This window comes from Coregonus lavaretus (genome assembly GCF_964263955.1).
Source record: "Coregonus lavaretus genome assembly, chromosome: 37".
Lineage (NCBI taxonomy): Eukaryota > Metazoa > Chordata > Actinopteri > Salmoniformes > Salmonidae > Coregonus > Coregonus lavaretus.
In genome coordinates, this window is record NC_140024.1 from 5,222,809 (window position 1) to 5,249,898 (window position 27,090).

The 27,090-nt window shown below is 43.9% G+C and overlaps 2 protein-coding genes across 2 annotated transcripts in view; one reads left to right on the forward strand and one right to left on the reverse strand.

Moving 5' to 3' along the window:
• LOC311111286 (MAP kinase-activating death domain protein-like) overlaps positions 1-4,141 on the forward strand; it is an 81,317-nt gene extending 77,176 nt beyond the window's left edge. The window contains exons 32-33 of the mRNA XM_084154001.1: positions 1,866-1,912; positions 2,280-4,141. Coding sequence (XP_084010127.1) covers positions 1,866-1,912; positions 2,280-2,393 — 161 coding nt within the window. The 3' untranslated portion in view covers positions 2,394-4,141. The remainder of the gene's footprint in view (positions 1-1,865; positions 1,913-2,279) is intronic.
• A 114-nt stretch (positions 4,142-4,255) lies between these two features.
• LOC311111285 (gamma-butyrobetaine dioxygenase-like) lies at positions 4,256-26,421 on the reverse strand. The gene is made up of 8 exons (XM_084154000.1): positions 26,338-26,421; positions 24,464-24,947; positions 22,002-22,116; positions 10,586-10,784; positions 9,519-9,624; positions 8,660-8,856; positions 7,250-7,416; positions 4,256-6,974 (listed from the first exon to the last, which is right to left on the reverse strand). Exons 2-8 carry the CDS (start codon positions 24,887-24,889, stop codon positions 6,814-6,816), a joined length of 1,371 nt encoding a protein of 456 aa, XP_084010126.1. The 5' UTR covers positions 24,890-24,947; positions 26,338-26,421; the 3' UTR covers positions 4,256-6,813.
• Between the last annotated feature and the right edge of the window lie 669 nt (positions 26,422-27,090).

Here is a 27,090-nt window from a genome sequence, read left to right on the forward strand (position 1 = left end):
AATACAGTGACAACTAAAAGATACCAAAAACGATTTAGTCCAATCAACGTAAGCTAAATATGATGTGGCTGTCCATGGTTCTGGTGTGTGTGTGTGTGTGTGTGTGTGTGTGTGTGTGTGTGTGTGTGTGTGTGTGTGTGTGTGTGTGTGTGTGTGTGTGTGTGTGTGTGTGTGTGTGTGTGCATGCAGAAAAAAAACATGTTGACTCGCCCTACTACAAGCATTTCGGTACACCCGCAATACCATCTGCTAAATATGTTTGTGACCAATTAAGATTTGATTTGACTTGTAAAGAAACGCCAATGCCATCCTCCTCTCGTTCATGTTGACGAAACGGTATATGACTGTCATACAATATACGCTTTTATTATTTTGTTGTACTAGGCTACCTGGCTAAAATGCTTGCTCGCTAGCCTAACTTCCTTTCGTGGGCAACGTTAGCTAGTTAACATTATCCTTCTACATCTAGCTACATAGTTATTGAACTTCCATCCTCTCAGTCCAGGGGCACAATGTATGAATTTAGGGTTGGATCAGAATCGCTGTTATAATCATTGGCCAGTACAGAGAATTAAGTAAAACCCATAAGTCCAAATCCCTATCTCCATCCATGACAAGGAAAGGGCCAATTTTAGGTAGCTAGCTAACCACCGGAGGACAACAACACGAGATGCAACAATTCAAGTTGTTTCTGTCAATTACGTATTTTTCTTGAAGCGATGTGAGAGGAGTGAAGCCAAATCCAAACTGGCTTTCTTGACACTTTTTTTTGTGTGTGCAAGGACCATTCACAGTTGAGCTCACTCAGTTCAGCTCAATGCTGATTGGCTATTATTTTATACTTCTTTTTTTTTATCAAGGGAGGCCAAATGCTCACTGGCCTTCCTTTCATTCAATGCTATGGTTGGCAACAATGTCATACTCTTAAGACCGACAGCATCAGATAGATGGCCTACACATACAGAGACAGAGGGGAGCTGTGTCGCTCACTCGGATGCTTTCTCCATGAGATACATTCAGCCTCTTGTGAATTGAAGGGAAATTATGAAAACACAAAGAGACTAAATATGATTTTTTGGGTAAATTTTTCGGGGAAGTCTGGCTTCCCTTGGCATCCATGAATACACACCACTGCTTCTAATGCCTCATAAGGGGTAAGTAATCCAAAAGTAACTGAAAGTAATCAGATTGTTACTGAGTTTGGGTAATCCAAAAGTTACGTTACTGATGTACAATTTTGGACAGGTAGTAACTAACAGATTACATTGAGAAAGTAACCTACCCAACCCTGCTCGTGACTGAGGGAGAAGGGGATTCTTCAGCTAGCTAGCTTATTTGCTGGCTAGCAACCTACAGTAGCTTTCTTAGCGCATTATTTAACTTCGCTTCGCAAAGACTATAATTCGAGAGGGTTTACGAAGAACGTATTTTATGTCTGCAAGAACCACCCAAAGTTGCACTTCGATTCTACTGTCCCTCCCCCTTAAATATCAAATATATTTGCTAGACTTAGCAGTGGCAGAAATGTAATGTTGAAAAGGCCACACTTTCTTCAGATAGTATATGAGAGTATCCACCATCTTAGACTTCAGGTTTTCATCATGCCCAAGTGAAGCATGTCAGTGTTTTGATTCATATGCCCAAAGCAAATCAGGGAGCATCTTTGAGATAAGTGTGAGCTCTGAACCAGGTCAGTACTTGTGTGGACTCTCTCAGCCCACAGCCTCTTTTGTGCACCCTCTCATAGTCTGAAAACTCTGATCACATGCTACACCCCCTGCAACCCTCAGCTCTCACACTCTCTCTTAAAGGGGGGTTTCAACCTCTTGAATCCTTTGTTTTGTCTCTTGCACCTGCACTTGTAGTTCCTGAAACTAAAGAAGTGGTGATCCACAAGTACAAGACACCCATGGTGAGTTGAACTCTTCCGCTCTTGTAGCGAACGCCATGCTCTTGGCATTCAATAGCCACCAGATCTGTTTTAACAGTGCTGCATTGCATATATATCCTGACACGGTTTTGAAGAGTAATCCCGTTGACATAACTGCTAAAATGCATGTAATTTGTTTTTTTCAAGTAGCCCTTTTACTTAATCTCTCTTAAGTATTTTCAAATAATGTAATCCCCTTTTTATTCATAACATGATTAGTGTAACTTCTACAGAGCCATGAGACCAAATAATAAAGTGAGAGGCAGCAGAAGTAGTATGACTACGCCACAAGTAGCTTGGTCAGAGCTACACTTCCCTCATGTTCTCTTTATTTGTTTCTCTCTCACAGGCACACCAGATCTGTTACTCCGTCCTCTGCCTTTTCTCTTACGTGGCTGCGGTGAAGGGGAAGGAAGCAGAAGGCAAGCCCAAGCTCCTATCTCCAAGATCCCTGCAAAGCTAGTCTACGACCCCTCCAATCTACCCCCCCCAAAAAAAACTCCTCTGTGCCTCTCACTCTGCAACAACGTGGAATCTCGGTCCTACTATGACATTGAGTTCTGACAATCCCTGACCTACTTAAGCACACACCTCTTTGCGCCCTGTAAGTACATTCCCAAGAAATACCCTCTACTCTTTGCGCCCTGCCTTGTAAGTAAAATCCCTATGATATAGATATATATATATATAGATATACACACACACGTGAACCCTGGTCTGTGGCATCGTGCGTACACCCTTCAACCCTGGTCACGTCCTCTAAGCTCCTCCCATACAGGCCCAGCCTGAGGCCGTAAGCTTGCTTGTTCTTCAAGGGGAGACTGGGTCCGTCCGTCCCCCTTCTCTGTGACTGTCCTTCTCTCATCCTGGCCTGCTGCCGAGGTCTCATTGGTTGTTTTTAATGGGATGGAGACAGCGACGGGGAGGGATATGTGAGGCACAGCCTTGCAAATCGATAAGAAAGCAACCAACCTCCCTGTCCACTCTCTGCTCCACTTCCTATGACTGTGTGATGAATATTCTATGTGCTACGCGGTACTACTGTAAAACTCCAGTCTGTCCAAGTCCAAACCGGTGAAACTTTTAAAAAGCACTCTAGTACTGACGGGTGTGACTTTGTTAAACGCTAGTACTGTATGGTGCATCAAACACTGCATGTAAAAGCTTTTTAAAGGTTTCATTCCCTTTGATCCCAAAATAGCTTGTGTGGTCCAAGATGCTTGTATCTCTTTAGCTTCCCCTGTGAGGTTAAACTACTGTAGTAGTTCTGTCAAATTTTTTGTCTGTGGTCCTCTTTATTGAATTGCATGTTACAAATATTGCAAAATATTTTAAAAGAGAAGCAGAATGCTGTACATTTCACCATAAGAAAATGTTTTACAAAGTGTGGTTTATTCACTAGATGTGCAATACTTTACGTAGTTAGCCAGAGCCAGATCATTGTTCTGATAAAAAATCTTGGCTATTCTGGCTTTCAAAGAGCAAAGAATGTAAAAAAAAGGACTTCATTGTCTTACATATTTATTGAAGTAAATAAATATGATGATCTATTGTTTATAAGTCTGAAATCAGTATTTGGAGATTCTAGAGATGTGTAAACCTACTGCTGTGCTGTCGAGCCCTGCTGTTATGGTTTTGTCCGTTAGGGAGGTGTGTTAAGTCTTCATGTTGTCTGTATTGTAGTAAGATAAATAAATCCTATCTAGCCCCATTTCAGCCCAACTGTAAGTCCCACAGTTTGAGTGTGTGTATACATGCAGTGTATTGTTTTGCCAGATCAGCAATATATGAATAATAATCGGATATTGTTTTTAATGTTTGTGGCTTTTATTTTTTAGAGATGAAATGCGTGTGTAAGGAACATATTGTTACAACTTCCATCAGGCAATTATTTAAGGCATTTCATTCTTGACAATAAAAACACTGGTGTAAATATGAGAGTAATTGGATGAGGAGTGCCTCAAAACAGTTTGAAGACGGCAACAGAACATAAGGTATAGTTTGTTAGACTAGTTACATATGAGAACATTAAGAAACAGGAGTATTTGAAACCAACCAACCCTATTATTGTGCTAGCTAGCCTGCTGCTGAGAGAGAAAGTGATGGAATAATTGAAATGGGTGTAAATATTTCAGTGTTTGAAAAAAGTATTTATAGAACATGTACAGCTTTGGCAATATCAAAATAAAAGTTGTCAAAACTGAAGCCCTCCATTTTGTCTCAAGTCATTATTTTGCCACAAAGTTTGGATGAATACCAAAATGATTTAGCACATATCCAATGTGCATACATATATTTGGAAAACATCAAGAATGAAATCTAGAGTAACATTTGTGAAGATTTAATGCAATACTAGCATGGTTTAAGACAATACCCTTAAATGAACACATTTGTCAAGGCACTGATTCACATATCACCACAAATTATTACAATGAGCGCTGTTAGCATGAACTACCGTATTTTCCGCACTATAAGGCGCACCGGAGTATAAGCCGCAGCAGCTAAATTGAATGATATTGAATGATGTGTACATATATAAGCCGCACTGGACTATAAGCCGCAGGTGTTTTAATGTTTAATTACCATATGTAAGGGTTCGTGCACAGAGGGGATTGTCGGGAAAGAGACAAACTGTCTCGCTCTCGTAATGTCTGTCTGTCTTGCTCTCGTTCGGTCTCTCGTACCACTCTCGGTTCCACTTTTACTTTTGCGCGCTACCTGTCTCACTCTTTTCCGGCCTCCAGCTTTTCCTGCTGGAGCCCGCCGCTTAAAGGTGGGGGGCGCGGACCGGTCATAGAGCCCATAGAGTTAAAGTTGGTGGACTGTAACCTGTAAAATCCATAGATTTAGGAGGTCTTCTAGTGGCCGTTAGCTGTAAAAATCCATAGATTAGCCGCACCGTTATATAAGCCGCAGGGTCGAAAAATGGGAAAAAAGGCGCGGTTTATAGTCCGAAAATTACGGTATATATGTAATATAGAATAGACAATTAACATCTACGATTGTAACCGAACGATAGCAAATATTTGTTTGTCCTGGAACTAAATGCCAAGCTGCACTATATTTGTGGCTTTCAACATGCCCATGTACTGTAGAGGACAAGTTGTTCTCCATTGAAAACAAATGGCAGATCTATGCATTACATGGCAACGCCAGAATTTTGATATCGCACTGGGCTGCGGGCCAGAAGCTTGTAGGTTTGCAGACCACCATGGACAAGAGTAGCCTAGGGGTGGAAATATCTCCTTTATAGTAAAAGCATTGCATTAATCTGTCATCGTATTTGCAGGTCCCCCGCCCAAAAAAAAGCTTTTTATAAAAATGTCATTAAATTCTACGTCATTTCACATATTCATATTTTTGAATACCACACAAATTACCAAAATTACATTCTAAACATTGACAGAGTTTGCCTATGTGTTCATCTTATATTTCTCCAATGCCAAACCAGTGTCTTGTTTGCAACGAAACTGTCCCTGTTTGCAAATAATTAAATCTGAGACATCATTAGGGATCCCCTTTCATACCCTCTCAATTCAGGTCTTGGTTTTAACTTAACAGCCCTTCATTGACATGGAGGTAGGCTATTTAAAGAGTGGGTGGAGGAAATGAGCGACAAATCTATGGATATAGCATTCTATAGCCTAATTTCATCTGACAAACAGGTAGGCCTACCTCTTATTTCTTAAATAGGAAGAAATAGGTTCCGGGGCTCAGGGTTGGAATATCCATTGCAATGTGTAATGCAGCCTAGATGTTTTTACACCATCAGCAGCTATCTTAGAAATATAACTTTGCTCTGTGCTTCTCCGAGCATGCACTTCGTAGCCTATAGGCTATGGATCAATTGATTGAGACCACACTAAATAGTCTATTTGCGCACCCAGCGGAGAATCAGAGATGAGGGGTGGCATCGGGCACACATCAATATATAGCCTAATAAGCAACTAACATTGATAAATATTGAAATGTCATCAACTGACAAATTACATGACCCTCCCCTGGACTAGATTAAATATATATATATACTAAACCCTCTCCTTGACTGAAATTGAAAAAGCATGACCCTCCCCCAATTTCCCCCAGGTAACCATTATGTACATTTTGATTAATCCCTTAGCAGATGCTTTTATCCAAACTTGCGTGTGCATACATTTTACATATGGAGAGTTATTGTAATGAGAGTTATTTAAAAAGTTTTGATTTGGGGGGGGCTGATACTAGTGCTATACACTATTTTTTTCTTAAGGTTAGATGGCTGAAACTGAACTATACTACTGGATACAATATGACAGAGGTAGAAAATATGTCACAAACTTCATCACCTCTTGTTGATGTGACACCCTTAAGACATTGAGAAGTAGATGTAGTAAAGTGCTATACAACCCTAGGAACAAAGGTACTATAGTCTACCTGCTTCATACAGTAAATTACAGATTCTTCATAGGTATGCTTCTCATATACAGTTTCTATTCCTCTGTTAGCACTTATGAAGGGAAGTGTTCAAGCCTTTTCCCTCAAATTTTCCCCCATCTTCTTGCACTTTGCCCACTTGTCACTCTGTTCAAAAGACCGGCAGCCATCTTGACCCACACAGGGGTAGCCGTAGCCCACTAGACAATTAGCCTCTGCCTCTTTTCCCCGCTCTGAAATTCTGTAGATCAGGGCTCTCCAACCCTGTTCCTGGAGAGATACCCTCCTGTAGGTTTTCACTCCAACCCCAGTTGTAACTAAACTGATTAATTCATCTTATCAACCAGCTAATTATTAGAATCAGGTGCACTAGATTAGGGTTGGAGTGAAAACCTCCAGGAACAGGGTTGGAGAAGCCCTGCTGTTGATAGATGCTGTTCTATATAGTTGGCTCTGGGGGCTTGGGGGGTCTAGCTCTCTCCATTGACAGACTTGCAGAGTATCCGCAGGCGAGACATGACTTCGTCCCAGTCCAGGTAGGCTCCCTCCAGGTGTCTCACCCGGTCTGGGTGGCTCAGATAGCTCTTCCGCCCATGGAGCAGGCGCCAGTTGTCAAAGGTAACCAGGTCGCCTGCAGGAGGAGGTGGAGGGATATGCCGACTCAGTACTCACCCATGTTATACAGATACTTCAAGATGAAAGTTAAAACGTATAGGCTACCTCTCATGTGCTACTACAGTATGACACATAAAAGATCACCAGTAGTCATAGACCTCTACAACATTTGTAACTACAATGAACGCAATATTTTACAATGCAATCCTACTCATATTGCCAACTTTTATCCAGGGAAGCGTCACTTTAACTGCTAATCTTGAAGGGGCACACTCATGCACACACACTGACCAGGCTCCATCTTGTAGGTGAGCACGTTTTCTGGTCGCGTCATCAGCTGGACATAGGCCTTGAGGGAGCTGTAGAAGGCCTGGACCTGGTGCAGGGGGAGGTCCAGCACAGAGTCCCTGGTGGCATTGTTGTAGTTGATCCGGACCACCCGCCCATCACTGTCAACACTGCACAGAGAGAGGAGGGGTGCCACTGTGAGTGTGTGTGTGTCAACCTTTAGAAACTATGAAAATGACTCCATGATGGACATCTAGGTCTTGTTGCATAATAAGACTCAGCAGTTGTCAAGTGTCCGATGCTCATATCTGGTACAATCGTATAAGATCAGTAAATAGAAATTCCCACAGTGACCTTGCTTGCTCATTTAAAATAATCTTCTCAACCATCAGTTGCAGGCAATGTTCCCTCAAATTTTTTGGGGCACTGACCAGATTTCACTGAGCAACATTCTGTGCAACTTCCGGGGCGCGTTTACTGTGAACACTGAGTCTGTTCCCGCTTTAAGTTACAGTTTTAACAGTGGCCAAGTAGGCTACTTGATCATAATGTAGGCCTACTAGAGTGGCCTACCATCAAAACCATGGAGAAAAATGCATCCCATAACATTTTAACATGGAAATAGCTGTTCTATCATTCAGCCTACAGTAGCAGCACATGTGTGGTGTACAAAGTAGGTCTACATTCCATGAGACTTTTGAAAAAAACATGCAGAGCTTGACATTAACCTGTTTATCCACTTGTCCTTCAGACAAGGAGGTGATTGAAAATCTTGTGTGGTTTGATGCAAGAAACCACCAAATAAATGCATTATTATTCCCATACCATTATTACAGAGTACCAGACAAATTATGTTACCCTCTGCCTATTGGCTACTTAGATTATTCAAGACCGTCTCAAAATACAACACTGCCCCTTTAAGACATAAAAAAATAGCTCTTTACCTGACTAGCTTTTCAAAGATTGCTAGAAATGCACACATGTTGTGCTCTTGTAGGAAGCACTGTAGAAAGTTGTGTGAAGTTCAATCTCGTGCTTCTCTGCACGGGCTGATATTTATTGTGCGCAGCAGTCCGATGGGATCTGCGCGCCTGCACACAGCTTAGAGGGAACATTGGTTGCAGGTTGTGTATTATACATTGATACTGCGGTTTACATTCTGAGCAGCAGATGGCGACACATATCCATCAAGCTCCTAAATCACATCCATGTAGCTTTAAGATCATCCTGAGAATGTAAGTGTGAGTGAGTGTCCGTGTGTGTGTGTATTTTGGTCCATGTGCTACCTGGAGCAGTTCTAGACTGACCTCCTGTCAGGTCATATTAATATGTAAGCTGAGTGATGGCTCTTATGTGTGTGAAAAACAGACCAATGCATCCATGTCTTATGTATTTTAATGGTGCGGCACTCACTCTATGATGTGGTTCTTGGACTGCACTATGAAGTCGCAGTAGTCGGACCCTGTGTCTGTGAAGTCCACCCGCAGGGAGGTGAGGGTCCTGAAGGCCTCGGGGTCTTCTCTCCTCAGTTGATCTGCCATGTGGAAGCCATCCACCACTTCACTCTCCCCGCCCTCGCCAGCCTGGCACAGGCAATGCAGGAACTGCACCTGCAAACAGCCATACAGGATATTAGTACTGTTGCTAACAGCCATCCCATACAGGATACATACATCTTACGTAGGGTGTGGGGACTTGGTGCAGTAAACTGCTTATATATATACACACAGTACCAGTCAAAAGTTTGGACACACCTACTCATTCAAGGGTTTTTCTTTATTTTTACTATTTTCTACATTGTAGAATAATAGTGAAGACATCAAAACTATGAAATAACACATGGAATCATGTAGTAACCAAAAAAGTGTTAAACAGATAGATTTGAGATTCTTCAAAGTAGCCACCCTTTGTCTTGATGACAGCTTTGCACACTCTTGGTATTCTCTCAACCAGCTTCATAAAATGCAAATTAATTACCTAAAAATCATACAATGTGATTTTCTGGATTTTTGTTTTAGATTCCGTCTCTCACAGTTGAAGTGTACCTATGATAAAAATGACAGACCTCTACATGCTTTGTAAGTAGGAAAACCTGCAAAATCGGCAGTGTATCAAATACTTGTTCTCCCCACTGTATGTGTGTATGTAGGTGTGTGTGTGTGTGTGTGCAAGAGTGTTTTATCCAGATATGACTCAGGTGTCTGACTGATAGTGGGAAAGGAGAGGATTAATGTAGATTTCATGAAGATGACGGTGGATCCTGTCTACTCACTCCAGGTGGGTAGTGCAGTGCTGGATAGTCAGTGTGGAGACAGAGTTTGCCAGAGGTGTAGGCCACGTTGTTAGCCTGGGGTTTGTCCTGCACCTGCCATGTGTGCCTGAGGAAGGAATGAGAAAAGTTGAGAAAGGTCCATTATTAATGATTATTAACAAATGATCTAATCACAAAAGGTGTTGAGCACTAATGACCAAGGCATTCTCTTTGGAAAGATTAAAAAGGTTCAAGAGCAACAGGACATGGAAAAAGTTACTCATCGTCCTACATTTATAGCATTTGTTAAATGGATGCTGATGAAATAGTATTTCAATTATACTAGGTGTCTTCTTTGCTCTTGGCATGGAGTCTCTGTGCTCAAATATATGCAAAAATGTGCCCTGGTATTTTGTTGTCTCTTGGGTTGTAGATTGTGGAAGACAAATACTGCAGCTTCTTTTTTGTCTTTTTTTTATATATATACAATAAACAAAAACTGCAGCTTCTTTAATGACATTTCTCTTACTTTGGTTCGCAGCTGTTAGCTTCCACTGACCTGGGCTAAACTGCTGGCTGTGGGATGCTTGTTGTTCCAACCTCAGCTTTGATTGAGTGTATGGGGTAATACCTCTGGCTTAATGTCCCCTGGATACATTTTGGACTGGCCTCCCAGTCTTTGTCCCTGTGCAAGCATTACTGAACTAGATCAGTCCCAGTTAAGATGGACTGAGGCCTACCTACCAAAACTCAATTTGGTTGCATGTCCATTAAACTTCTGGTTAATGCAGACTGAAGGCAATAATAGTGAGCGTAGCGTTCAGTCTGGTTTAACCAGGCTGTCCATGTTATCCTCAGTATACAAAGGAGCGGATAGTTGAGAGTAGCAATGGTTTCTATAATTATCATATTTAGGAAAATCGGACATGATGGCAAAGTTCAACAAACGCACCCTAGTGAATCTACTGCGGTGGGAATATAAAGCTGTGTGGAAAATGCAGAGCTTATAGATTCATATGAAATTATATCACCGTGGTTTGGCTTAAGAGTGTATGACGCTAATACAGTCAGAGGGCATGGTTTCTCACCCGTAGAACGTCAGTCGGAGGTATCCGATCCTCTGGCTGAGGCGGGCCACCTGACCCTGCTCCACCGGCGCCCCCTTCAGGTAGACGATGCCCACGCGGCGTAGAGCCAGCAGCCAGGCCAGGGCGGCCTTGTCGTCGTGGAGGACCTCCTCGAAGCTGGCCGTGGGGATCCGCAGCTCTGAGTCCCAGTACACACGCTCTGAGAGAGCCAAGGAGATAGATGCACTTCATTAAAGTATTGTATCATCCTGTATAGTCTGTATCATTCCTTCCTGTATCGTATCATTGTTTGTCAAAGTTCCCAGGTTTTTCATAAATTCCAGTTGGAGGTTCCCCAGAATCAGGAGGGAATAAGCTGGGAGGGAATCCTTCAACTGAAAATCCTTGAAGCAGGATTTCTGAAAAACCTGGTAAATTTCCGGGAATTTTGCATTGTCAGAATTTTGCAATGCATAGAGAGTGTGACTTAACTATAGAGATACACATTTCGGCCATTTTCTACCAATGTTTACAACTGGCAGTTTCTGCTCTGTGCAGTGATTGAACTGCCTGGGGTGCAGGTCGGGGACAGAATAGAATGCCCTGGCTTGTTTGGACACATGGACAGACACCACAGCCTGTCAGTGGACAATGGACTCTAACGGCAATATGTGTAATGCTCCCGGACACAGTCTGTACTGTCTGTACATAATATGTCAGTGTGTCCATGAAACGTTTCCTCCAAGGGATAAGACGGAGGCCAGCTCGCTATGGTTGGAATACTCTGTGAGTAGGAAGGGGGAGGGGGAGAGAGGGGTGAGAAGAGTCTTCATTTCTCGACTGACAGCAGTGGAAAAAGCCTCCCACTGCTTTGCTTCGCATCCAGCTGGCTTGTGCCCTTTTTCCATAGAGGCTCTCTCCAGTGTCTCCTGCATTGCAGACACAGCTGTCGAGCACATTTAGTGTGTGTGGGTGTGTGTAGGTACAAAGCTAGTGCTAATGAATTATTCAAAAACAAACTGAGGGGGTACAACAAACCTCTTCAGTGGCAATTCATCAGGATTAAGTGGAGAGAAAATCCATGTCAGAAAGCTTGACTTTGCATTAACTCAGTTGACGTAATTATTTATGTGGCGTAGTCAATGGATTTTTCTCTGTGAGTACATCTATGGTGTCTAGGGGCTTATGCAGGAAGATGCTGCAGCTTGATTTTCACTCTGGGGAATGATCCTGACCCTTTTCAGCTGCAACATGAGTCATCGAGATACAATGATACCCTTCACTGATACTGATGACTTAACCCACAGCAGGTTTTTACATCTCCCTTCACGCTGTCATCTCCAAAACAACTCTCTCTGTCGGGATAGATCAAAAAGTCAAGAAGACCCCCCCCCCCATTCAAACTCTGTAAATGAAGAGGGTTGAAAAATGTTTGTAAGGGAAATAAGATCTTTATTAAAGGCTGGCTGATCTTGAGGGTCACCGACGAAGAGAAGGTTGAAGTATGAGGAACTTCTAGAATAAAGGCTAGTTCCTTCTAAAATTCTAGTATAAAGTACTCCCATGAAATCAGACTAGCCCATAGACAACATTTGACCAGCCGGTATGTATCCGCACACAAAGGGGGACATAAAGTTCTTGGCTAGAGGCAGAACGGTGCTTCTGGGACAGAGCCCTGAGGTTTTGGATATCACACGTGACGGAGTAAGCCATAACAGCAGAGCATGTCGTATCGAATTAGGTGTTTTGGCTGAACTTGCCTTCCCCTGTGTAAATGGACATTTTCTTGTCTGGTAAACTTGTCATGTTCGGCTAACATCACTGGTTATCTCCTGATTGACTCAAGATCAGTACTCACTACCTTCACTGTTATGTTTTGAACAAACCGATTTCAATCCTTGAGGGCCAAGAAAAATGAAGAGCGAGAGAATAAGGAGAGGAAGGGAGAGACAAATGGAGAGAGAGATTAGAGAGGAGAGAATGAGAGAAAGTGGAGTGGAAAGGAGCATAGAGAGAGTCAGAGCAGAGAGAGCTAAACCTGGGTAGGCCAGTTAGTGGGTGATAGATGGGGTAAGAGAGCGGCTGGCTGGGCAGTGGGCCCGGGCTGGGAAGGTTCAGATGGTGCAGGACCCAGAATGTTCTGCTCGAATTCTCACTAAGCGCAAAATCACTGCTCTGATTTCCTGGAACGTGTAGCGTTGGTCCACCAAGCCAATCAGCGATTAGTCTCCCTGACTCCTACATAGTTTCCAGCTGGGGTTAACTGAGATACAATGTCAGGCTGTGTGTGTGTGTGTTTGAGAGAACTAGTGCCTGTGTCTGTCCTAGTATGTATGTGTAGAAGAACGCAGGAGTTTTTATGTGACACTATTATGCTTGTGTATGTACGCATTATCTGTCTGTTTGATGGGAGCGTGTGTATGCTCACACGTGTATGTGAGTGTATTCGTGTGTGCATAATCCCTTTCCTCCCTTCCGTTGGTCTTGGTCTGCTGCTGTGGCTTTTCCAGACGAGGAAACCTGAAGCTGCGGCTCCTGTTGCTGGCAGGCAGCTGACGGCAGTCTGTCTCTCTCTACCCCCCTCTCTCTCTCGCTCTCTTTACCTTGCTCTCTCCCACCCCCCTGCTCTCTCTCTCCCCCACCCCCCTGCTCTCTCTCTCCCACCCCCCTGCTCTCTCTCCCCCACCCCCCTGCTCTCTCCCCCCACCCCCCTGCTCTCTCTCCCCCCACCCCCCCTGCTCTCTCTCCCCCACCCCCCCTGCTCTCTCTCCCACCCCCCTGCTCTCTCTCCCCCCAAACTTGTCATGTTCGGCTAACATCACTGGTTATCTCCTGATTGACTCAAGATCAGTACTCACTACCTTCACTGTTATGTTTTGAACAAACCGATTTCAATCCTTGAGGGCCAAGAAAAATGAAGAGCGAGAGAATAAGGAGAGGAAGGGAGAGACAAATGGAGAGAGAGATTAGAGAGGAGAGAATGAGAGAAAGTGGAGTGGAAAGGAGCATAGAGAGAGTCAGAGCAGAGAGAGCTAAACCTGGGTAGGCCAGTTAGTGGGTGATAGATGGGGTAAGAGAGCGGCTGGCTGGGCAGTGGGCCCGGGCTGGGAAGGTTCAGATGGTGCAGGACCCAGAATGTTCTGCTCGAATTCTCACTAAGCGCAAAATCACTGCTCTGATTTCCTGGAACGTGTAGCGTTGGTCCACCAAGCCAATCAGCGATTAGTCTCCCTGACTCCTACATAGTTTCCAGCTGGGGTTAACTGAGATACAATGTCAGGCTGTGTGTGTGTGTGTTTGAGAGAACTAGTGCCTGTGTCTGTCCTAGTATGTATGTGTAGAAGAACGCAGGAGTTTTTATGTGACACTATTATGCTTGTGTATGTACGCATTATCTGTCTGTTTGATGGGAGCGTGTGTATGCTCACACGTGTATGTGAGTGTATTCGTGTGTGCATAATCCCTTTCCTCCCTTCCGTTGGTCTTGGTCTGCTGCTGTGGCTTTTCCAGACGAGGAAACCTGAAGCTGCGGCTCCTGTTGCTGGCAGGCAGCTGACGGCAGTCTGTCTCTCTCTACCCCCCTCTCTCTCTCGCTCTCTTTACCTTGCTCTCTCCCACCCCCCTGCTCTCTCTCTCCCCCACCCCCCTGCTCTCTCTCTCCCACCCCCCTGCTCTCTCTCCCCCACCCCCCTGCTCTCTCCCCCCACCCCCCTGCTCTCTCTCCCCCCACCCCCCCTGCCGACCCCTCATCCCTACCTCTACCCCATGGTACATTTTATAGATCTGGAAGACTTGGATAGGAGTCAGCAATAATAGCTTGCCCCTCTGGTTATAGCTTGACCTAGCCCTCAGACAGGCTGGATGGAATTTCCCATTTGTTGCTTACACCTATTCAGTCCTTTCAGATCTTTAATATCCTTTTCACTCTACTGAGCAGTAAAGCTGAAATGAGCTGTACTGTGCTGGCCTGGTTACACATCCACCGAAGCATACCATACGCATCCAAGTGTGTGTGTGTATGTCTGTGTTTGTGTATGTCCGTGCGTGTGTGCCGGCTGTGTGTGTGCATGTGCTCAGCGGGGGAGATTCATCTTCTTGATAGATAATCAGTGTGTGCGTACATGGAAATGGTGAAGTTTGGGGAAAGACGCGTGTTTTTCCATTGATGCACCACTACAGCTATGTTTTCAGGAGCCTTGATGACTTCTCACACATCGCCACAAGAGCACGTAGGTCCAGAGGGAGTCTACATTCAGACCAGATGAGTCAAGGAAGACACAGACTCCCACTAAGTCAGAGGAAAGACATTAGCCGCTGCATGGATGAGCAGGAACCAATCAAGTCCCATTAGGCCTAACTGAGGCCAAGTCAGGCAGATTATCATAACATTCAGACAGTTTGCTATTTGAGCTGAGGAGAGTATTTTAGATAGCGAACCCAGTGAATGCAATATGTATGCCGTTAAGTAACTATTTAAAAAAATATTAATACTTGTGTTCATCTCTAAGCCAAGCTAGTAATTATTGTCTCATTAAAAAGTGATAAACAATTCTATCCTATTTTATGACCATTTACGAACATTTTATTTTATTTTTATTTCACCTTTATTTAACCAGGTATGCCAGTTGAGAACAAGTTCTCATTTACAACTGCGACCTGGCCAAGATAAAGCAAAGCAGTGCGGAAAAAACAACAACAGCATATGGAATAAACAAAACGTACAGTCAATAACACAATAGAAAATATATATACAGTGTGTGCAAATGTAGTTATGGAGGTAAGGCAATAAATAGGCCATAGTGCAAAATAATTACAATTATAATTTAGTATTAACACTGGAGTGATAGATGTGCAGAAGATGATGTGCAAATAGAGATACTGGGGTGCAAATGAGCAAAATAAATAACAATGTAAATAACAATATGGGGATGAGGTAGTTGGGTGGGCTAATTACAGATGGGCTGTGTACAGGTGCAGTGATCGGTAAGCTGCTCTGACAACTGATGCTTAAAGTTATTGAGGGAGATAAGTGTCTCCAGCTTCAGAGATTTTTGCAGTTCGTTCCAGTCATTTGCAGCAGAGAACTGGAAGGTATGGCGACCAAAGGAGGTGTTGGCTTTGGGGATGACCAGTGAGATATACCTGCTGGAATGCATACTACGGGTGGGTGTTGCTATGGTGACCAATGAGCTAAGATAAGGTGGGGATTTGCCTAGAAGGGATTTATAGATGACCTGGAGCCAGTGGGTTTGGCGACGAATATGTAGTGAGGGCCAGCCAACGAGAGCGTACAGGTCACAATGGTGGGTAGTATATGGGGCTTTGGTGACAAAACGGATGGCACTGTGATAGACTACATCCAATTTGCTGAGTAGAGTGTTGGAAGCTATTTTGTAAATGACATCGCCGAAGTCAAGGATCGGTAGGATAGTCAGTTTTACGAGGGCATGTTTAGCAGCATGAGTGAAGGAGGCTTTGTTGCGAAATAGGAAGCCGATTCTAGATTTAACTTTGGATTGGAGATGCTTAATGTGAGTCTAGAAGGAGAGTTTACAGTCTAACCAGACACCTAGGTATTTGTAGTTGTCCACATATTCTAAGTCAGAGCCGCCGAGAGTAGTGATTCTAGTCGGGCGGGCGGGTGCAAGCAGCGTTCGATTGAAGAGCATGCATTTAGTTTTACTAGCATTTAAGAGCAGTTGGAGGCCACGGAAGGAGTGTTGTATGGCATTGAAGCTCGTTTGGAGGTTTGTTAACACAGTGTCCAATGAAGGGCCAGATGTATACAAAATGGTGTTGTCTGCGTAGAGGTGGATCTGAGAGTCACCAGCAGCAAGAGCGACGTCATTGATATACACAGAGAATAGAGTCGGCCTGAGAATTGAACCCTGTGGCACCCCCATAGAGACTGCCAGAGGTCCAGACAACAGGCCCTCCGATTTGACACATTGAACTCTATCTGAGAAGTAGTTGGTGAACCAGGCGAGGCATTCATTTGAGAAACCAAGGCTATTTAGTCTGCCAATAAGGATGCGGTGATTGACAGAGTCAAAAGCCTTGGCCAGGTCGATGAAGACGGCTGCACAGTACTGTCTTTTATCGATCGCGGTTATTATATCGTTTAGGACCTTGAGCGTGGCTGAGGTACACCCATGACCAGCTCGGAAACCAGATTGCATAGCGGAGAAGGTACGGTGGGATTCTAAATGGTCGGTGATCTGTTTGTTAACTTGGCTTTCAAATACTTTCGAAAGGCAGGGCAGGATGGATATAGGTCTGCAACAGTTTGGAGTCTAGAGTGTCACCCCTTTTGAAGAGGTGGATGACCGCGGCAGCTTTCCAATCTCTGGGGATCTCAGACCATACGAAAGAGAGGTTGAACAGGCTGGTGATAGGGGTTGCGACAATTTCGGTGGCTAATTTTAGAAAGAAAGGGTCCAGATTGTCTAGCCCAGGGTTGGCTGAGTGTGCTAACGCAGTGAATAACTCAAACTTAGGGAGGAGGCTTCTGATGTTAACATGCAAGAAACCAAGGCTTTTGCGATTACAGAAGTCAACAAATGATAGCGCCTGGGGAGCAGGAGTGATACTGGGGGCTACAGGGCCTGGGTTAACCTCTACATCACCAGAGGAACAGAGGAGTAGAATAAGGATACGGCTAAAGGCTTTAAGAACTGGTCTTCTAGTGCGTTGGGTACAGAGAAGGGGCCGATTTCCGGGCGTTGTAGAATAGATTCAGGGCATTATGTACAGACAAGGATATGGAAGGATATGAGTACAGTGGAGGTAAACCTAAGCGTTGGTAAAGATGAAAGAGAAAGCATCACTGGAGGCACCGATTGAGCCGGTCTCCGCGTGTGTGGGGGGTGGGACAAAGGATCTATCTGAGACAGGTTGAGCAGGACTGGGGGCTCTACATTGAAAAAGTACAGTTAGAACTAACCGAAACAGCAATAGGCAAGGCATATTGACATGGGAGATAGGCATAAAGCAGTCACAGGTGTTATTCGAGAGAGCTAAGACAACAGCTGGTAATGGCGACGAAAGTTTGAGCTCAGGCTAAACAGATCAACAGGATGGGGTACTGTATAAAGGAACAGTCCAGCAGGCATCAGCTGTGTAGCTGAGTGATCATAAGGTCCAGAGAACAGCAATAAGTAAATCCGGGAGCAGTTCAGTGGCTGCTACGCTACAGGCATGGCTGTTGATTGCGTGTGCTAGCGGGCCAGGGCTAGCAGATAGATCTTCATGGTCGTCGCAACGGGAAGCCTGTTGAAACCACATCAGACGATTACGTCGGCAGACCAGTCGTGATGGATCGGCGGGGCTCCGTGTCAACACTAGGAGGTCCCGTCCGGTTGACAGAGAGGTAGATAGCCGGGAGATGGGCCTGGCTCGAGGCTAGCTCAAGGCTAACTTGGGTTAGCTTCAGGACAGTGGTGGTTAGTCGTGATTAGCCAACAACGACAATAGCCATTCGGTTACAGCTAGCTAGTTGCGACGATCCGTTGTTGTTAAGGTCCAGTGATTCAGTGATTCCGGCAGAAAATCCGATATGCTCTGGCTCGATAGCGTGATGTGCAGACTGGCCGATAATTGTCCAGGCTAGAGCTGGCTGGTAGGTAGTGCAGGCCACGGCCACGGACAATGGTGAAGACGGCTAACGGTGGCTAATAGCAAGTAGCTAGTTAGCTGGCTAGTTTCAGCCAGAGGTTCTGGATAAAAATGTATGAAGAAATAATAGAATCCGTTCCACATTGGGTGAGGCGGGTTGCAGGAGAGTATATTTAGTTAAAGGATGGAAAGTGAGATTGAGAAATATATACGAAAAAGACATAAAATAAAATAAAAGGCTATTTACATGAGGACACTACAGAAAACACGACCGCACTGCTATGCCATCTTGGATCTCTACACCAGAGCAGAATGTTCAATTCCTTGGTGGCCAAACAAGGAGTTTTTTTAAGGACAGTCTTAAGGATCTATCTCATTATACCACTAACAACTGTCCAAGAGTCAGATTAGGCCTGTTTATCTCATGAAGGGATGCTTTAAAATGTGAGCTGATCCAAAATCTGCAGGGAAGAGTGACTCAGTAGGCACTACGGTAGTGACCAAGCAGACAGTGAGTAAAGGTGTTGACACATTGACACATTTACTGGCAGCAGTGGTGGAGAAGAGTCCAGAGGAAGATGTGTGAGAAAAGACTGTGGCTTCTTGGATAAGCCAGCCAACACTGCTTCGTCACCTCACGGTAGGTAAAAGGCTCAAAGTATGCGAGCCAGAAAGCGAGAAAACACCACTTCACTCACCGAGGGAAATCCTTAACCTCCTCAAGCATTCAAAGAGAGCTGAAGGACATGATAGTACCGGTTTACAGGCTTTATTACTGTTCACAGGAGGCGGCGAGTTGGAACATTTGATAAACATACAGAAGATAATGACTACTTCACTCTTAGAATAAAAGGTGCTTTCTAGAACCTAAAAGGGTAATTCGGCTGTCCCCATAGGAGAACCCTTTGAATAATCATTTTAGGTTCCAGGTCAAACCCTTTTGGGTTACATATAGGACCCTTTCCCCAGAGGTTTTTACATGGCACCCAAAAGGATTCTACGTGGAACCAAAAAGGGGTTTCCCTGGAACCAAAAAGGGTTATTTTATGGGGACAGCCGAAGAACCCTTTTGGAACACTTTTTTCTAAGTGTACTGATAATGTTAATAATGTAGGCCTAGATAGATAATGCCTAATAATAATGGTAATAATAACTAAACTACTGTTGGAACTACTTCAATATAACAAGTACTATCCGGTATTTCAATTGGGGGGGTGATTGAAACAGATTGTGTTTCAGAAACCGAAAATGACTATTGTACCATTCCTAAAATGCCCTTGGAATAAGAAGGAAAAACAACTCGCGGTTGCTAAGGCCCTCAGTAAGATTAAAAGGAAGTGTGAACACTAACAAATATAATGATGAATATAATGACAAACACTGCTTGTAGATTCCAATCTCCCTGTGCAAAAACAAGTCTTTGTGTTTGTTTGTATACTATACACACTATGGCCTAAAGCCTAGCCGATTGAGTGAGGTCAGAAGTTTGGCTTTAAAATAGTGTCTCTAAGCATCCACTTCCCCTCAGGTTCCCTTTAATCAGTATTCCATATGGTGGAGGCAGAGGAAGGGAGTTAAACAGGACTGCACACAGACTTTAATAATAATATAATAATATGCCATTTAGCAGACGCTTTTATCCAAAGCGACTTACAGTCATGCGTGCATTCATTTTTTTTGTGTACGTGTGGTCCCGGGGATCGAACCCACTACCTTGGCGTTACAAGCGCCGTGCTCTACCAGCTGAGCTACAGAGGACCACAGACTTCACCCCTTGCCGAAGGTCTCAAGTTATTAAGCTATTTCACATACAGCCGCTGCATACCTCAGCGATGTAGTCTGGTCTACATGTGTGAAAGCGACATCCTCTGGGCTAGAGATTGACAGGCTGCACACTTTGACAGCAGCAGCAGTGTCTGGGGAACACCATATCATTAGAAATGATTGGGGGCATGTGGTCCCGGAGGTTGATCTAGTGGTCAACACAGCCGCCTCGAGACTACACGTGCCCCCCAACAACATACTGTCCATTCTTCCACTCATTTCCATGCTGTGTAAATACATGAAATAGAAGTAAATGGTTAGGGGGAAACTCCTAATTCCTACAAACACCAAAGGACAAAAAACAAGTGAGGTGTGATTCAGTCAGTAACACCCCCACAGTTCATATTATCATATTGACCTCGGCATCTCCCGCGTGTGCTACACTTTCACAATCTTCCCGGTCTTTTAGGAAAAAGTACAGATATTCCAAACTAGGCCCATGTCTGTGAGTGGAGTGGAGTGGAGTGGAGTGGAGTGGAGTGGAGTGGAGTGGAGTGGAGTGAGTGAGTGAGTGAGAGCGAGAGAGCGGGAGAGGGGAGAGGGGAGAGGGGAGAGGGGAGAGGGGAGAGGGGGGAGAGGGGAGAGGGGAGAGGGGAGAGAGAGAGGCCTATAGGGAGCTAGGTAGGGATGTGAACAAAACTTGAGTAACAAAACTTCCAGATGTGAACATTATTCACCATCCATCTAAAAATGAAAACTTTTCCAGGTTTTTCTGGCAGGAGGAATTTGACCAGACCTCAGGAGGATATAATTAAACCCAGAGACAGGGGGGCTGGTGCGTGTGTGTGTGAGAGAGAAAGAAAGAAAGAGCGCACAGAGCCAGACAGAACATGAGCTAAACTCTGTCTAGTAGGAGCACTCCTGGTGCTGAGCTAGCAACAGTTGAAGAACAGAAACCCTGCACTGACAAAGTGTGTGTGTGTAAGTGTGTGCGTGGGTGTGGGGGGGGGGACCTCTTACACCTGTACTAAAGGAGAGAAGGGAGGGGGGGTGAGGAGTTTGCAATCCACACACACTGCCTTTAGTCACTCTAGAGTGGAGACAAAGCAGCAGCCACTCTAACCTGTGGGTCCTTCAGGGCCACGTGTGGAAACACCATCTAGTCTCTCCTCAGTTGAAATGCAGCTACAGCTTTCATTTCACTTTTACTACTGCTCTTTCCATGACATACAGTAGACTGACCAGGTGAAAGCTATGATCCATTATTGATGTCACTTGTTAAATCCACTTCAATCAATGTAGATGAAGGGGAGGAGACAGGTTAAAGAAGGACTTTTAAGCCTTGAGACAATTACGACACGGGGTGTGGTGCATGAAATGTATTCTTGGATGTTATTCTTGTTACACAGTCTGTGCTCAACCCTTAGCTTCCCAGCTGACCATTTAGAAAACTTGTAACAAGCAAATACTGATATACAGTAAATACGCTTATTAATATCAATAATGTTTTTCTAAAGTTTTCTTGTGGCCTGTAGCATATGTTTTTTAAACAACTGAAAATGTATGGCACAAAGAAAATGTCAATCAAAAAGTAACATTGGAATTTGCACAACAGGATGCTTGGTTTAAGTCCTGTATGAGGGCACAGACCCTTCATTCTTTTCAGATAAATTCTTCAGGGATGTTTTCAAGAACGAAAAGCATTTATCTCATGGGTCTTCAGAGCACTGTAGCAGTCAGCTACTGCTAGACTAGACTAGCCAAATATAGAATGGACACTGTCAGCATGACTGAATTGGCATTGTGTGTGTGTGTGTGTGTGTGTGTGTGTGTGTGTGTGTGTGTGTGTGTGTGCACACGTGTACTGTAGCAGTGAATTTAAATAAACAGAGACACATGCTCAACACAAACGAACAGCTATGAAACTACACAGGCCCTACCAGTTTGGGATTGGATCAAATTCAATAATAAAGGATTTATCCTGAGTTATTCCAGAATATTTACTTTCAACGATAGTGGTGAAGTTGCCATATAGCAGTCCTCGGCATAATAGTCTTACCGTTTAGGAAGAGCTCCTCTTGTAGGGCTTGTCTGGCAGCAGGAGAGAAGCACCGTTTCCTCAGCCATTCTGGGTCAAACTCGCTGGTGTGCTGGTCCGGCCACACTATGGACACCTGAGGACAACCACAGAGGTTGTTTAAGGGTTTGCGTGAGAAAGGCAGCTCACACTAGTGTAGCACATGCGCCAGCGAATAGCTAGCTTTTCACGTGGCGGCGACTGATAAGACCCTTCAGGAAGGTGGTCATGTGTGCTAGCAGGGCAGAGGTCCCGAGTTCGCGCCAGGTATGGGCCGAATCGGGAGAAAGTGGTACTCGCTAAGCAACCAGCGTGATGGCCTTTACACTAGCAACAATATTGCCATCTACACTGAACAAAAATATAAATGCAACATGTAAAGTGTTGGTCCCACGTTTCATGAGCTGAAATAAAAAGAGCCCAACATTTTTCCATACGCACAAAAATCGTATTTCTCTCAAATGTTGTTGACAAATTTGTTTACATCCCTGTTAGTGAGCATTTATCCTTTGCCAAGATAATCCATCCACCTGACAGGTGTGGCATATTAAGAAGCTGATTAAACAGCATGATCATTACACAGGTGCAGCTTGTGCTGGGGACAAAAAAAGGCCACTAAAATGTGCAGTTTTGTCACACAACACAATGCCACAGATTTCTCATGTTTTGAGGGAATGTGCAATTGGCATGCTGACTGCAGGAATGTCCACCAGAACTGTTGCCAGAGAATATAATGTTCATTTCTCTATCATAAGCCGCCTCCAACATTGTTTTACAGAATTTGGCAGTACGTCCAACCGGCCTCATAACCGCAGACCACATGTATGGGCTGTGTGGGCGAGCGGTTTGCTGATGTCAACGTTGTGAACCTAGTGCCCCATGGTGGCAGTGGGGTTATGGTATGGGCAGGCATAAGCTACGGACAACGAACACGATTGCACTTTATCTATTTGAATGCACAGAGATACGGTGACAAGATCCTGAGGCCCATTGTCGTGCCATTCATCCACTGCCATTACCTCATGTTTCAGCATAATAATACACAGCCCCATGTCACAAGGATCTGTACACAATTCCTGGAAGCTGAAAATGTCCCAGTTCTTCCATGGCCTGCATACTCACCAGACATGTCACCCATTGAACATGTTTGGGATGCTCTGGATCGTGGGTCACCAACAGATGCATATCTACAGTACCAGTTCATAGTTTGGACACTACTCATTCAAGGGTTTTTCTTTATTTTTACTATTTTCTACATTGTAGAATAATAGTGAAGACATCAAAACTATGAAATAACACACATGGGATCATGTAGTACCCAAAAAAGTGTTAAACAAATATATTTTATATTTGAGATTCTTCAAAGTAACCACCCTTTGCCTTGATGAAAGCTTTGCATACTCTTGTCATTCTCTCAACCAGGTTCATGAGGTAGTCACCTGGAATGCATTTAAATTAACAGGTGTGCCTTGTTAAAAGTTCATTTGTGGAATTTATTTCCTTCTTAATGCGTTTGAGCCAATCAGTTGTGTTGTGACAAGGTAGGGGTGGTATACAGAAGATAGCCCTATTTGGTAAAAGATCAAGTCCATATTATGGCAAGAACAGCTCAAATAAGCAAAGAGAAACGACAGTTCATCATTACTTTAAGACATGAAGCTCAGTCAATCCGGAAAATATCAAGAACAAGTTTCTTCAAGTGCAGTCGCAAAAATCATCAAGCGCTATGATGAAACTGGCTCTCATGAGGACCGCCACAGGAATGGAAGACCCAGAGTTACCTCTGCTGCAGAGGATAAGTTCATTAGAGTTACCAGCCTCAGAAATTGCAGCCCAAATAAATGCTTCACAGAGTTCAAGTAACAGACACATCTCAACATCAACTGTTCAGAGGAGACTGCGTGAATCAGGCCTTCATGGTCGAATTGCTGCAAAGAAACCACTACTAAAGGACACCAATAATAAGAAGAGACTTGCTTGGGCCAAGAAACACGAGCAATGGACATTAGACCGGTGGAAATGTGTCCTTTGGTCTGGAGTCCAAATTTGAGATTTTTTGGTTACAACCGCTGTGTCTTTGTGAGACGCAGAGTAGGTGGACGGATGATCTCTGCATGTGTCATTCCCACCGTGAAGCATGGAGGAGGTGTGATGGTGTGGGGGTGCTTTGCTGGTGACACTGTTGGTGATTTATTTAGAATTCAAGGCACACTTAACCAGCATAGCTACCACAGCATTCTGCAGCGATACGCCATCCCATCTGGTTTGCGCTTAGTGGGACTATCATTTGTTTTTCAACAGGACAATGACCCAATACACCTCCAGGCTGTGTAAGGGCTATTTGACCAAGAAGGATTGGCACTGATATATGGCCAGTTCTACATTTTCTTCCTTATGGTTACATTTAGAATTGGGGAAAGATAAGTTCATCCAAGATATTTTACCTTGTTGTTGTCAGTGACCTGGACCCGGTCGACCCCAGTGTGGATGTCCAGCTGGGAGAGCAGCAGGCTGCGGGCCTGGGCCGACTGCAGGGTACACAGCGGGCATTGACAGTTGTCCCTAAGCCATGTGTACGGGTACAGGCTCTGAACGCTGTCCTCCCACTCCACCTCCAGCAGCCTTTCCTGCTCCAGGGCCCGGACCTGCCTCACCCCAGGGCTGTCCCCCAGGGCGGTGGAGGGGAGCGGGGCAGGTGCCTGGGTCCCGTGCCCACGGAGCTGCCTCCAGGTCAGGTGAAGAGAAGGAGATGGAGAGATGGCAGCTGCCCATCCAGGCCTACCCCCAGCCGTCAAGGCACGGCAGGCCAAGACGGAGCTTCGCTTGAGCATGGTCGAAAGGGTGCATCGTGCTATAGTGGTCGTCCACATCCTCGAACCGGGACCTCCGGATGAGCTGCGTCTCCAGAGCAGAAGGGTTGTCGGAAAGCTGGCAGGGGAATACAAATAAATGTGGTTATATAAGGGTTTACAATCTCAATAGGTGATTATTGCTGCATTGGTTTATTATACCTTGCGTCACCTCTTCTTATAAAATGACCTAATAAAACAAGAGGAAAAAACACAGCCATGCAAGTGCCAGTGGGCCTTAACACAGTCACAGCCAAGGTAACTAAGACACATCATTAGGTTTTTCTGATGTTCCGAAGACTAAAAGTCTTTGTGGATATTTTTATGCCACAACACACACCAGGACAGTACATTCTGGGTTTCAAGTCAACATAAATATTCCAAAGGTTAATAAGGGTACAGGTCAGGACACATGTAGGCTTGTATTACTTGTTTTTTCTTACTTTTATTTTGAATTTATTTAGAATTATTGTTTTAATGTATTGTATTTCCTAGGCATATTTCACCATAAATTGAATTAATTTAAATCGTTTGATTTAAATAGGCTAGTTTGAGGCAAAATATTTAATAATACTAAATGCAGCTTACTACCACACTGATGAAGAGAATAGGACCTTGCAACTTTTTGTATCCAAAATTACTTTCATTTGTCATTACAAGCGCGACAACGTTGGGTCGTCACTAGTTACCACAGCCACAAAGTCATAAACCCCTCCTATTTCTCACACTGATCTTCTTAAATGTGATTTTAAACATTACCCTAACCTTAAAACACACTGCTAACCCTAATCTTAAATTAAGCAAAAAGTAAAAATAAAGTAAAGATATAGACCATTTTGACGTTGTGGCTGTGCTATTTAGTGGAAATCACAACATTGCGCGATACAATAAAATAACGTTACTGTTCTATCTGTGATACAATTACATTGCATGTTTCCGCTTTGGAATCTAGGTGAAAGTTCAAGACATGGGCAAGCGTCCCGGAAGCAGCTCGCGCCAGATTTACAAAAAAGGCTAATATATATAATAGATTGCTTTATTTTGTCATTCCCTACGTTGAGAAACCTTACAAACGATATACTTTTAACATTTGTACTTATGCAAGTCTGAACTGCTAGGCTAGGTATACTGTAGCTATCTGCCCAGGCTAGCTCTCTTTCTACTACTAGCTACCTTAGTTAGCTACTATTACCATTTAATTTAGCCTCCAATGACAAAATAGTTGACATTAGACGCTCGCTTGCTGACATTAATTGAATGATTTACGAAAAGCCAGTGTTTGTAGCGAGCTAGCTAGTACCGCTGTCTCCACAAACATGGAGACAGCGAGCTAACATAACTCCTTTACCTATATAGTAATATATAACTTTCACTACGCAACCAAACATTCCAGTGACAACACATGCTATATTTACCGGCAACATTACAATATGTAGTATCTAAAAAAGTATTATGAAAAATGGATGTACCTGTATTATTTTGGTAGGCTTCTGAACTTTTGAATGTGCTTTGTCAAGGAAGCGTCTATCCAAAATGCAGTGCGGACTTTCAAACTAGGGGAAAGGTTAGGTTAGCACGTGGGTATATGACATAACCACTGTCGTTGTGGGGGCATCAGAGATGGTGAGTCAGTGAACTTTGCTGACATGACACCAACAGACCAGGGTTATAGTCCCCCAATATCAAGGTTGGGAACTTAGGAAGTCGATCACAATTAGAATAGCTTTTAATTAATCTTTCAAGAAACACTCCACATCATTCTCCCACTTGGATTGCATATTACAGAATATGGCAGAGCAATCCCTTACCTCTCAGCTCTTCAGTTGTGTCAGTGAGACAGTTTGGACTTGTCCAGTGTAGTTGGTCAGTAACAGGTTGAATTAAACTAGCCTGTGGGTTGGAACTTGGTGCTTAAAATTATATTCACACCACTCAGAACCCTGTTAGTGGAGAGTTACAGTATTCAAATTATATCCTAATAAGGTACAAACAATTTCATGGAGCCTGCATAAACAGTAACCTACATGAACTCCACAATATGTTTTAAATGTTGTGCAGTTCCATTGGTGAAAGTAAGTAAGCCCAGGATGTTGAACAATTCACTTTATCAGAGACTTTAAATCATATGACAAACAAGTTGTCTTTGCTCTGTTACAACATGTAGAAAAAAGCCATTGCCTAAAGAAAAAAATAAGCAAACACATTTGGTTTTCACCAAAAGG